This window comes from Achroia grisella, unplaced genomic scaffold (genome assembly GCF_030625045.1).
Source record: "Achroia grisella isolate CSIRO2021 unplaced genomic scaffold, CSIRO_AGI_Agris_v1 utg511, whole genome shotgun sequence".
In the NCBI taxonomy this organism is placed as follows: domain Eukaryota; kingdom Metazoa; phylum Arthropoda; class Insecta; order Lepidoptera; family Pyralidae; genus Achroia; species Achroia grisella.
The window spans coordinates 2,463,668-2,476,691 of NW_026712905.1; the positions used below are offsets into that span (position 1 = coordinate 2,463,668).

General features: G+C 33.4%; 1 protein-coding gene across 6 annotated transcripts in view; it reads right to left on the reverse strand.

Annotated features, from left to right (window-relative positions):
* The window catches only part of LOC131846519 (tight junction protein ZO-3-like), a 105,364-nt gene that overhangs the window by 9,606 nt on the left and 82,734 nt on the right, over positions 1-13,024 (reverse strand). For all 6 annotated transcript variants that reach the window (XM_059195846.1, XM_059195845.1, XM_059195847.1 and 3 more), the window contains 12 exons: positions 12,384-12,545; positions 11,560-11,626; positions 11,146-11,296; positions 10,478-10,610; positions 9,360-9,503; positions 8,656-8,828; positions 7,933-8,104; positions 7,139-7,355; positions 4,820-5,000; positions 1,399-1,623; positions 568-819; positions 13-165 (listed from right to left, as the gene is read on the reverse strand). In XM_059195846.1, coding sequence (XP_059051829.1) covers positions 13-165; positions 568-819; positions 1,399-1,623; positions 4,820-5,000; positions 7,139-7,355; positions 7,933-8,104; positions 8,656-8,828; positions 9,360-9,503; positions 10,478-10,610; positions 11,146-11,296; positions 11,560-11,626; positions 12,384-12,545 — 2,030 coding nt within the window. The remainder of the gene's footprint in view (positions 1-12; positions 166-567; positions 820-1,398; positions 1,624-4,819; positions 5,001-7,138; positions 7,356-7,932; positions 8,105-8,655; positions 8,829-9,359; positions 9,504-10,477; positions 10,611-11,145; positions 11,297-11,559; positions 11,627-12,383; positions 12,546-13,024) is intronic.

Sequence of the window (13,024 nt, forward strand, 5' to 3'; positions counted from 1 at the left end):
TCGACCAATTACCGGATTGGAAGTATGCCTGTGTCTATCCAATGATCCTTGGCCTTGAGTCGGCTGGATGATCATACTGGTGGGACGAGCGGTGTACGTAGCAGTTTCATCACTTCCACCCTCTTTAGGCGGACCAAATAAACGCTCTTGTGCACTTGGCCGATTCTGAAAATATTTTAAATTTTAATCATATACATTTATTATTATGGCTAACTTTTTTTTTATACTACAACACTACGGATATTATTTTGTAATATGACACCTGTGGTAGATACCATGCGTTGCTCTTCCAAAGGAAGGAAAGATGTCATACCTCTTATCCTGTAATTTCGCTGCCTAATCTGCACTATACAAATTTATTTTTATTTTTTATCGCCCAATTTACATATCGTTTTAAATTATAGCCTATATATGATTCTGATCTATAAGCTATATTACTGTAAAGTTTCATCGAAATCCGTTTAGTTCTTTTTGCGTGAAAGAGTAACAAACACCAATCTATACTCACAAAATTTCGCGTTTATAATATTAAAAAGTGGTAAGAGTTGTTACATAATCTGTGCTTACTGTTGGATTGTGTCTGAGTGTATGTGGCGGTCGTCCGGGCGGCGGCGCTGGTAACAATACTCCACCAGCCGGCCTGGTCACCGTACCCCGCGGTGGTAACTCCGGCACGGTGCCGTACAACGGTGAGTGTGGTGGCGAGTGCGTCATAGGGTTACATTGGTACGGTGCGTCATTCGCCATGTGTTGAGCTTGGTGGTTGGTGCCGTTAGTGTTTGCGGAGAAGCCGTATTTACTATCGCTGTAGCCGCCTTGCTGTTAATATAAAATGATAAAGGTTCAGTGACCTTTAATTTTTATTTTTTTATTGCAAATAAAGGAGGTTAGAATATATTTTACAAGAATAAGGAGATTTTGAAATTGAACGCAATTATGTACACTAAATAATAGTGTTGTAGTATTCGATAAACGGCTTTTATTTTAATTAACTTCATTATTGTAGTGAAATTAAGAAACAAAAGTTAGGGTGATTGATTTTAATAAATACTAATGTCAACTCATAGTAAATATACATTTCTTATATTTAAAACCATCAGATATTTAAAAAATGACTGTATATTTTAAAATATTCTCAGTTAGACAATAATTATGAAAATTGATATATATTAACAGGAGAGGAACATTGCCTAACAGGTAAAGGAATGTTTTATCAAAAATTAAATAATTTATGAGTGATTTGGTGAAATAACACGATATTGGTAGTTATGATACCTATTTGAGTGAAGAGTTAGTAGTTTTATTGATGGTGTGATTCTGGAAACTTCTCTTCCTTATACATGATGAATCTAAGTATATAGAATGATTGTAGATGATGCAATAATGAAAGATACCCACCGTGTACGGAGGTGGAACAGCATCGACCATGTGGTTCATGTCATCGTCCCGATCCATATTGTCCTGTGTGGTAGCTATTGAAGGGTCTGAAGATGACTTGACTAATCTTGGTGCCGGCGGAGGGCTGACTTCCAAGTCGCTCTCGGGACTCGACGCGTACGACAATCTATTTTCTGTGCTCGATGTCATTGAGAACAAGAAGTCGTCGGACAACGGCTCGGGTCTCTGTTTCCCGCCAATCCGCCATTACGTGAAAGTCGGGCATTTTGTTTCGCAGCGTCATCCGGTAGGGTGGGTTTATGGAATGGGGTGATAATACAAGACAAATGAATGATTGCAGATATATCGTTACGAAAACTAAAACTGGGATTTAGCGTCCGTGAATGATTAATGGTTTGAATAATTTACACACTGTTTGAATCAACATTCAAAATAAAATTACTTAGTTACTAATGAACAGGAAATGTGTAGATAATTTAGAACTAATTTTTAAAAATTCTTAATCATTTGAATGTTGATTACTCATAAATGGTATTTAACACTGGTAATTGAAAATAAAATTTACAAATTTAAAAACACGCACACACAAAATCAAACTTAACAATTAAAAGACATTAACAGTAAATTATGTAGGCAGAACTAATAAGCAGATAACTATGGTGCTGCATATATACATATAATAATAATGTATAAGCAATAATTAAGAAATGCAAGTTAGATAACAATTGTGCCTATACTAATTGGTAACTGTAATAATTACTGATAATTTGCAAACCTAAACATAGCCTAAATGCTGTTCAGATATAGGTTTATTCATAACAATCGCGACATCTCTCTCTGCTCCGGATTTATCACATTTTTCGTTCTTTTCTATATCTTCTAATTTTAAAGTCGGCAAAGATAGATTCTTTATTTTGTTCAGCGATCTTTCAGACCCTGTTGGAAGAGTCCGTACTTCGCTTGAACGTCCTGTGTCCGACATAGAATTGAGGTTACATTTGCAATTAGGTATTTTGCATATTTGTCTCAAGGGCCTATCTAAAACTTTATTTTGCGGCTTTGGCATCTCTTTCTGAAGACGAGCCTTCCATTCAGGTACGTCATTAGATTTTTTTATTTCGTTACCATTTTGGAAAAATACTGATGCTGGTCTAAATTGCTCTGTTATAGGAACAACAGATGAGGGTCTCTGTAAATTTGGAATAGGGGATTTCGTGGATGTCTCTAGAACACTGTATGGCCTGAATGTATTAGGCTGTGGAACATTACACTTGGCAAATATTTGTGTAATCTCTGGACTATTCATTCCAGTCTGCGATTTAGGACTTACTCTATATCCTATCATCTTTCTCTTATCGTCCTGAGTCCTATCATCATATGAATAACTAGCAAAGGTGTGTCTATGCTTAGCTAAATAAGTATTAGGTACACTATAAACATTGTTAGGCATGCAAGGTGCTATGGTTTCAGAGTAATAATATGGCACTAGATGATTTCTGTTAGTATCGTAAACTTGATCGCGGCGTTTCGTGCTTTTGTTAGAGTTAGATGGAAGCATGGGCTGTGAGTGTATGGGCCGTTGTGGGGATTGGGGGTAGAAGTTGAGAGGGTAGGAGATGGGATAGAATGCGGGGTATGGAGACGGCGGGATGGGGAAGTAAATGTCCGACACCAGTTCAACGTGCTACACCGCCACAAGACAGAACAGAAACGAACTTGTTAATACATGTATGTTTTATGTAAAATAATTGCAATGACATATAGGTAAGTAAAATAAACTTCAATTACTTAAAAAACAAGTAAGATGTAACTTTTTCGCGGGTTGAGTATTCTGTATTCCAAAATGAGTTGTTTAATTTTTAAGTTAGAAATATTTAATTAATTTAACATCATATTTATATCTAAAATTTAAATCAGTGTATTCAAAAGATATTTTACGAAATTTATTTATTTAAATATAAAAATATATAGATAAGTATAATTAATTGGCTAGGTTTAAATAAACAGTTATATATATACATTATAACTTCTAAGAAAGAAAGAAGTATTCTCTTATCTGATATAATTAAAAGACAAAAGGATTTTTTGAATACAGAATACTCAAAATTATATTCTCGAGTTTACCGTATTCAAATGTAAAATTATAGCAAATACCTATATTTCATTAATACAGATTATAAAATGAAGATACTAATAGTATTTATATAGCACATAAGTTTACCAAATGCACCAATTTGCCTTTACCAAGCGATCATCTCGAAGCATGATGCGTTTACTGTTTTGACAGACAACAATGTTAACATAGAACTTAAAAACAATTATTTATTAACCTTTTAAAATTTTCAAATAATATAATATGTTATTAGATCACAGAACAAAGATATAAAATAAATTAAACATCATACACAAACTGTATAGATCTTTATACTATGACGTTGGGACACAAGCATACGGCCCATCTGATGGTAAACGGTACCGTACGTACCTATGTACGCATTAAAAGACCAGGGGTGTCACGTGCGCATTGTCAACCATTATGCAACCTTAACATTATTCTAAGTATTAGTCATGAAATGGACATTAACGGGGCTTGTCTGTCGGTAAGTGGCAACATCGCCTATATACATATAGGAACAACACGACGGACATCATTTCACCAAGTGACATTTATAGTACTACTCATACGTTGCATTTACAGACGACTAATATTTCATTCCTTCGTACCCTGTAATTTCACTGTCATATTTCACACTCCAATCGAAATATACATTTTAAAGTTATCTGCATAACGTAGGAATTAGATGAGACTGAGGTGTGCAGGCAGACGACTTCATACAAAGTCTACCTGAATAAATTTTAAGAGAGTATCTAAAGACATAACTTACTTAAAGAGTTTATATTCTGTATAAGGGATACTGAACTCTTTGTTCTATGCTACTCGAGCTATACTTCTGTATACGATAAAATTTTAAGCTGTAAACACCAGTCAAAAGTATTTTTGTCTTTACAAATTTCTAAAATGAAACGTAATTTTTCAATTAAAATTTTGTTTTTAGAGTTGATCGTAAATAAAGGGTATCATTAAAAACGTTTAAAGTGTATGTTATTTACATACACTTTATACATTATATATTACTAATGTTAGCTTTAACATATAAATTTAGAAAACTCATTTAAATAATTTGTAGTTTGGCCCGATATTAATGGCAACACCTTCGTGTCCCCACGCATAGGATCTAAATATAATATAATAATAAATAGCAAGTACGCTGCATCGACATATAATTTCAGAAACCTCCCAATAGTTACTAGTGAGTAAATCACAATATTTTAATAGTAAAACGGTAAAGAAAATTCTTTGTTCTGCGAAACCACCACCTAAGCTTTGCCCCAAGTGCAACATCGCCCGCCAATTACTCACCTTAGTCTCCGACACCCAAAGCTGTTGCTGCTGGGTCCTTTGTACCAGTTCCATCAGTTTGGTGAACCACGTGTTCTGATTGGCTTCGCTGAGAGTTATCGTGTGCGTGAACACGTGACCCCACACGCGCTCCATGTGTTGGCACTGCTCGAGAAGTTTCTTTGAGGATTTGTGAGCAGATCTGTAGACAAATTGTTTTATATACATACATTGTTGACTTATTAGTCTTGTATTGTACGTCTTATTGTCTTAAACTCACTTGTAAAAATGACTATAAGAGCTGTAAGCAAATTTGAATCAGTTTGCTAAAGCTCAACACTTGTTATAATGACCTCTATATATATCCTTACTAATATTATAAATGCGAAAGTAACTCTGTCTGTCTGTCTGTCTGTCTGTCTGTCTGTCTGTCTCGCTTTCACGCCAAAACTACTGAACTGATTTAAATGAAATTTGGTACCCATATAGTCTAGACGCCGAGGAAGGACATAGGCTACTTCTTAATGCGAAAAAAGGGTTGTAAGGGGTTGAAAATGGCAATGCAAGGTTATCTTTATGCGGTTGAATACACACTTATTATAATAATGGCTTAACTAAAAAATTAGATATTTTGGAAAGTCTACTTTATAATTGTGTTATTCCTATTTTCAAAAATTTTTAATTTTTGAATTACACCAGTATTGTACTAGATATGCGACTTATTAACGCTCATATGTCATAAATAAACATATATGTCATTTGTATAAGCGCGCGCAACTGATTATTGTCAATCCGTTGTCTCCTTATGAATTTAAATGAATAAACGTTTGCTCTGCAATTTTATTTTATAAATACATAAATATAATTCTGGTATAGCCTATAACTGATGACCCTGCTCTTGGACAAGAGCGTTAGAACATATTATTCATATTTTTGAAGAATAAAACAACATATAATATTTAAAATGTTGTCAATACATATGAACAACATTTCCTTGGAAGAAACAACATCTACCGTTCCATCCGAGCTATTCAGGTTCGGAATACGCGTTTCTCCATTGTAGAGTCAGAGATTGGTTGCAAGTAGAGGGATAGTTTCTGAATATCACATCTATTATTTTGATTTAACAAAATTTTATTATGTTATTAGCCAACTGGACCACCAATTTTCAAAAGAATTTAAAGAAATGTTTAAACTGTTTATTAAATATAAATAAATATGACATTTAAATTTGTAAATATCACATTGTCACCATTCAAGGGGTAAAATAAAATAGCAGATAAAAGTTTTTATGGAAATTCGTCATATTTGAAGCTAGAACGATGAAGCTTTTTTCTTACGCTTTTTTGGGTCAGTTTATTTAATAAATACCTTACTAATATTATGAAAGTGAAAGTGACTCTGTCTGTCTGTCTTAAAAGCAACTTCTGAACTGATTTAAATGAAATTTAAAGTCTAGATCTTGAAATAGGACATAGGTTACTTTTTAATGCTAAAAAGGGTTATAAGAGACTGAAAGAGGAATTTTTTAAAAGTTTAAGCTTCAATCTTATTTTATTGCGTATTGATTAAATATAATTAACGAAAATGGGTTGTAAGGGTCAAAAGAGGAGTTAAAATGTTGTATGCATGTATTGTCATTTTTTAAAGCTAGAAACTTGAAACCCATTTTTTGACTGTTATAAGAGGACTGCCATAATCAAATTTGAATCATTGGTACATGATGACACTAATATAAGTAGCATTAAAAAAAACAAAAAACTTGTTATAATGAAAGGGGAGATATATATATGTATGGAATAAATTTTAAAGATAGTAGTTTGAAACATAGTTTTTGGCTGTTGATTGAATTGTATGGAATTATGTATGGAAATTTCATTTTTGAAGCTAGAACGATGAAACTTTTTTATTGTGTTAGATTATTAATATATATTTTTTATTATTTGCTCAAGGTCACTATTTTACGCGGACGAAGTCGCGGGTGCAGCTAGTATATAATAAATGTAGATATGTACGTGTAAGATACCATTTTCTTTATATCTTAATAAGAATCCACTACCTTAGTAGTAGTTTTTTTACCTAACTTCAAAATGAAGAAGGTTATTAATTCAATTAAGTTTTTTTTCTCTTTTTACTTCCGATTTGACTATATCAATTGGAATAATTGTCATGGGTACATTAATTGTATTTCAGAAAATGCTACAATTTTTGAGGACATTTTTATTATTAATATCTATTTTAAAATAATATAAGTCTGATTTTTCTTATATATATATGAAAAATAAATATTACTTATTTTGAACCGTTAATAAAGTAGGCAAATAATTTACATGAACTTACTTTGGCAGGCCAGCTCTTAATTGTTTAATAATATGTTTGTTATCAGCCTTTAGAAATATCACAATGGGGTAGAACTGGGCGTAGTTTAATCTGTCCACAGCATTTGGGGTGATGTCGAGGAGGGCGTGTTTACCCCTCTCCATAATTGTTCTGATGCTCGATAGTCGTATGATACCGGCAGATTTGTTTTTGCTGTCTTCTAAAGAGTTGTCCATTTCTAAAAACAAAAACATATTTTGTACAATCTAAAAGTATAATTTAATTAATTTATTCTTATAAAACATTAGTGAACCGCCACAGGTTCGCACGGATTCATTACAGATCTTTAGATTTCTTGGCTTTGCTTATAAAATGCATGTATCAAACATGTAAACCTTCCCCATTAATAACTCTATGTATTGACGAAAACTGTATTAAAATCCGTTTCAAGCAGTATTGACTTTTGTTTATGATGTAGGTCGATGGATATCCTCACCACTGTAGCATTATATATGACGTGATGATGTGTAGCTACTTAATTTATTGTTTAATGTATTACATTTATTATTGTAGGTAGTGAGTATACAGGTGAAATAATTGTACTATTTATTGTATCAGTAAGTTTAACAAATAAATATATTTGTTATATAAGTTTATTTGAATTTACCATCAAATAGGCTGTAAGCTTGTTTGCCACCATCGTGGTATAAAAAGAAAAAAAAGTGAGTCGTGAGCATGTTTGCCACCATTGTAGTATAAAAAAAAAAGATGGATCGTACGCATGTTTGCCACCATCGTAGTACAAAAATACTTACTGGGCGAGCCGAATTTATCCGGACTTTCAGCAAGCAGCCGTTCGCGAGCGACATCAGCCACTGCGCCTAGTACTATGACGGGCCGCACGAACCCCGGCTGTTTCAATACCACACGCTCGTACGCGGGGAACTTGCTGATGCTGTCCGATAACACCACCTCGTCCCAGTGTTCCTGTTTTTATATATAGTTAAAATTTTCTGTTTGTCTGTATGTTTTTAAACTTATGTTAGCATATTTATTGAGAAAAGCCTATTAAACTATTAATTAAATGATAAACCTGCATGGCAATAGTTGTTCGTGCACGGGATTTTCATTTAATGTTAGACATAGACACCCATATGAAGTACATAATGTAAATAAACATAAAAAATACGAAGCATTTATAAAGCCACTACATATTACACTATTATAAAGTACTAGTAGTAAAGTATAAGTAACTAAATTTATAAGAAACATTCATAAACGCACTAAAAAGCAATTATAATTGGTGTCTCAGGCGTTCATAGACTGGTGTCATAGGCTACGTCAACCGTTTACCATTAGATGGGCCATATGCTTGTTTGCCACCATCGTAGTATACAAAAAAACTGTTCGAATTATGATTTTATTTGTGACCGTGGTCTCAGGCGTTCATAGGCTACCATAACGGTTTACAACGTATCTCTATTTGCCATCCATAGTAGTATAATAAAACTATTTAAATTTAGATTTTATTTGAGTACCTTGCCAAGACTCTTGCTGCGTCTGTGCGTGGAGCGGCGCCGCCTGAAGAAGTTATGTTTCCCGTCGTTGCCCGACATTTCTTTCTTGGTAGCGTTGAACTGCGCCGTCGCCAGCTCTTCCGCGCGAGCCTTGTTTGGTATCGTGCCTTTTTGTACCTCTTGATTGTTACGACCTGTATATATTAAATTTTAGATCATTATTGCAGATAATACTTATATTTGGCCACTATAAAGTGTGACCGTCAATTTAAATTGTTATAATTTAAATTTAATTTAGATCAATTAATATACAAAATTCGACGGAATCTCTACTATATCACAGTTTAAACTCAACTTAAGAGTAAATTAACTACAAGTAATTATTAAAAATAGAAAATGAATAAATTCAAAATATAGACGTTCGATTTTAAACCTTATTTCATTTATAGAAAGCTTCATATAGGCGAGTAACATATGCATATATGTATTTCAAGTAGACAGTGCTAAATAACTTGATAAAGTTGCTATTAGAAAAACTGAGTTGACTATTGTCAGTTTGTATGTATGTGAAGTAATCTCCGAAACTATTTAACCTATTTAGACAAATTCTTGTATATTATACATACATACTCAAGATACATATATTTTAGGAATTATTTTATGTATATTGTTCATCCCAAGTAAAGTGTGGACAGACCTGTATTAAGACATAAATCTATACTAACCTATCCTGAAGACCTGCCATGCTCCAACAGTTCCATTATGTAACGTATCCACCACGTGGAACACATCGCCGCACCGGAACGACATCTCGTTATCCGTCGGTTCCGTGTAATGAAAATGAGTCTTTATGTGGAAAGAGTCGCCTGCTGCAAATCAAAATATATAAATACATAAGAAATTCCAATGATACTATGTACCGGGATATCCTTAAAAAAAAGTTGTCTTTACTTTAGTATCACTAATTTACCCGCCAAGCCAGGCAGCTTGTTTTGTAAGACATGTTTAGGTTGACGTGAAATTACAATGTGAAATTATAGTCATTACATCGTAGTTTTTACTCAGGAATGCTAACGCATGTGTCGGCACTTAACGTTTTGTCCGTAGTGCTGTTCGTGTATATAGGCAACTGTTATATCGTACCACCATTGGGTGGGCCGTCAGTTGGTTTCCATTTCTATTATATTGTCACTATTTGTGACTATTTCAGTGTTATTTTAAATGATACGAAACGATAATAATTTTTTTGGATCATTTTATTACGCACGTAGTAGTTTTTGCGTGAAAGAGTTTTCATCAAAAGAAACTTCCATCCATCCATCTATCCATCCATAATTACAAACTATCGCATTTATAATAGTATGTAGTAAAATACTCTCAAACAAGTAACAAATATCTATAGGTTACAGGATTTTGACGTTCGGAAACATATCGAATTAGATGAGTTCAGAAATCATGATTAACATATATATACACACACATAACATATATGAAACCAAAATGGAAAGGTATCGTGATATAATATTTGTATTTTTAGTACGCAGTGTAATGCGTACGTTAGATAAGTCTCTTTAGCTTGGTTCACGCAATTCACCTAGCGCTTAATATATATAGTCCTAATAACTACTACAAGTTAAAGTATGAATATGTAAGAATCAAAATACACAAATTCCAACCCTACTGTGTGTGTGTTTACTCTCACCACCGATCCTGTCATCACAATATAAAGATACCCAAGTATTACAGCCAGTACTAATTTTGATTACCCTCTGATTAACCCCATTTAGGATAATGTTCCTGAATGTATAATTCTATTTATCATAATAATTGGTAATATTCTTACCCATCTGCCCACTAGCAACTGCATTATATTCGTCTGGCGAGTGCTGAACGATTAAGTCAATGCGCTCCTGAAGACTTAATAGGAATAAGACGGCTTCCTCGCGGGTTACTCCCTTCATTTCCATATCGTTCACCTACAAAAGACAAGAGAAATAATAATTTAAGCAATACTAAGGAAGGAACATTATACATACTGATATTTATTAAAAGAAAACATTAAATATTGTGCCTAAGTAATAATAAATACTAATATTACATAAGAATATTACAAATGCAAAAGCGTGTCTGTTTGTTACAACTAACAAACATCTCATCTCAGGATCTTAACAAAAAAATATGTAAAAGACTAGGCTATCCTTTAACTTAAATAAATATATATTGAAAAGTAAAGTTGGCTGAAATAATAAAATAAACGAAGGATAATAGTTAGACTTTCAAATTTTAACCCTCTCTCTCCCTCTCTTCTTATATCATATAACACTCAAATAACAATAGCAATATTGTTGAATAATAAAAGTGTTTATGTAGGTATAAAATTTGTTGCAGTAGTTGGTGAAATTTAGTTAAGGAGCCATATTTGGAACAAATAATTAATCTAAATAGCGCAACACATACCTACATTACTTTATAATTTAACTATATACATTTATTATATCAGGACTGGCTTACTTTTAATATTTTGTCAGCAGGTTGCAACCCTTGCATTGCAGCAGGACTGGTGGGCTGTACTCCGGACACAAAAACCCCAGATCGATTTCCACCACACAATCGCAGACCTACGGAACCTTCTTTCTGGAAGCTGATCAGCCTTGGTTCATTCCTAAATTGAGAAGGTAGATAGAAGATAGAAGATATATTAAAAAAAAATAGAATTATCAATTGTTTGCAATTGTGATCAAAAACGGAAACATTTTGTAGTTAACAAAAGTTTGAAAGCCGAAAGTATTTTCAAATATACCAACTTTTGCTATTAAACAGTTGGTTTCAGGTGTCTTTTTATACTTAAAAAAATAACTTCAAAACTAAAACTTTGTCATTTTTGTGTTAATTAGTTTATTATTAAGCGAAATATTATATACATACGGTGGTTTACTTCTTTGACTATTCATTCCTTCATCTTCGTATAATTGTCTTCTACTACTGTAATAATCTGGAAATACAATATCTATCATTAGGATTAGCATTTTATATAGCGGAGATAGACTGTTTCTAATTCAATATGTATTGTTTTAATGTATTTCTTAAGATATTATTCTGTATTATATAACGAACTATAGCTGATCCACGCACCTTTGTCTGCGTCAAATTTGTGCGCTAGAGTACAATATTATTGTACATCAATTTCTTACTAATGCACAAGGATAGTCGTAAAGCTTCTACCTACATACTTCCTACATACTAGCGCATTATTACGTATACACTTTTTAAAATTATATTTAATAATTAAAAAAAATGTATACGTAGTCAAAGAAACCTTTGACAGTTCTCAGTTCACATTAAAAAAAGGAGTTCTTGTATATTACATACATATCACTATGCTACCTCACGGTGAAGTGTTGTATACCCTAAATAAAATTGGATCCTTATACTATAATATTGGTGTATATCAATTTCTTCCTAGTGTGTATACACAAGGAAGTTAGTAACGCTTTACTATACTAGTTGTATAGTAAAGCGTTACAGACCTCCAAATAGGGGAATAAAAAATACAATATTTAACCATTCACTAATTGTTTAATATTGTATAAGACTTCCTCATAATAAGACTTAAATTAATAAAACATTAAACACACATTAAAAACAACCCGAAATGGTGTAGAATAATAGAAAGATAATGATAAAGAATATCTATATTGACCAGTGAATAATAATTATGATGGATAAGTTGAAATGATGTTATTCATCACCTTCGGTTCGTGGCGGTGGCGGTCTTGGTGGCTGATCTATGTCGGGCGCGGCGCGGCGTTCGGTCCGCACCGGGGCCGCTACGTAAAGGTTCTGACCGCTACTAGAATACGCAGATGACAACGGTTCCGTACCGCTGCTGTACACGTTGTGTGAACCGGCCTCTGTTAATATACGTTTAATTAAAAAGAATGTATTATAAAAATATATATACCACGATGGTGGCACACAAGCATAGAACCCATCTAATAAAGGCCTCGGTGGTCCAGCGGTTTAGCACACCTTCTTTCCACACACCTTACTACCGATGGTTCGATTCCTCGCACGGCACAAACATTTGTATTCATGAGTATGATTGTTTGTATCGGTCTGGGTGTTTTCTATGTATAATATGTATGTATTTACGAAAAGAAAATATCTATGTTTTTGTATCAGTTATCTAGTATCCATAACGTACAAGCTTTAGTTAGCTTAATGAGTCCTGAGATTATTATGGTAAACGGTTACCGTAGCCTACGGACGCCTGAGACACCAGGGGAGTCACATGCGAGTTGCCGACCCTTAAGAAATCTTAATTAAACGCGAGAGAAAGACCCTCTGAAACCGCTCTATCCGAGACCACTTAGGTTGAAGTGGAAACCGT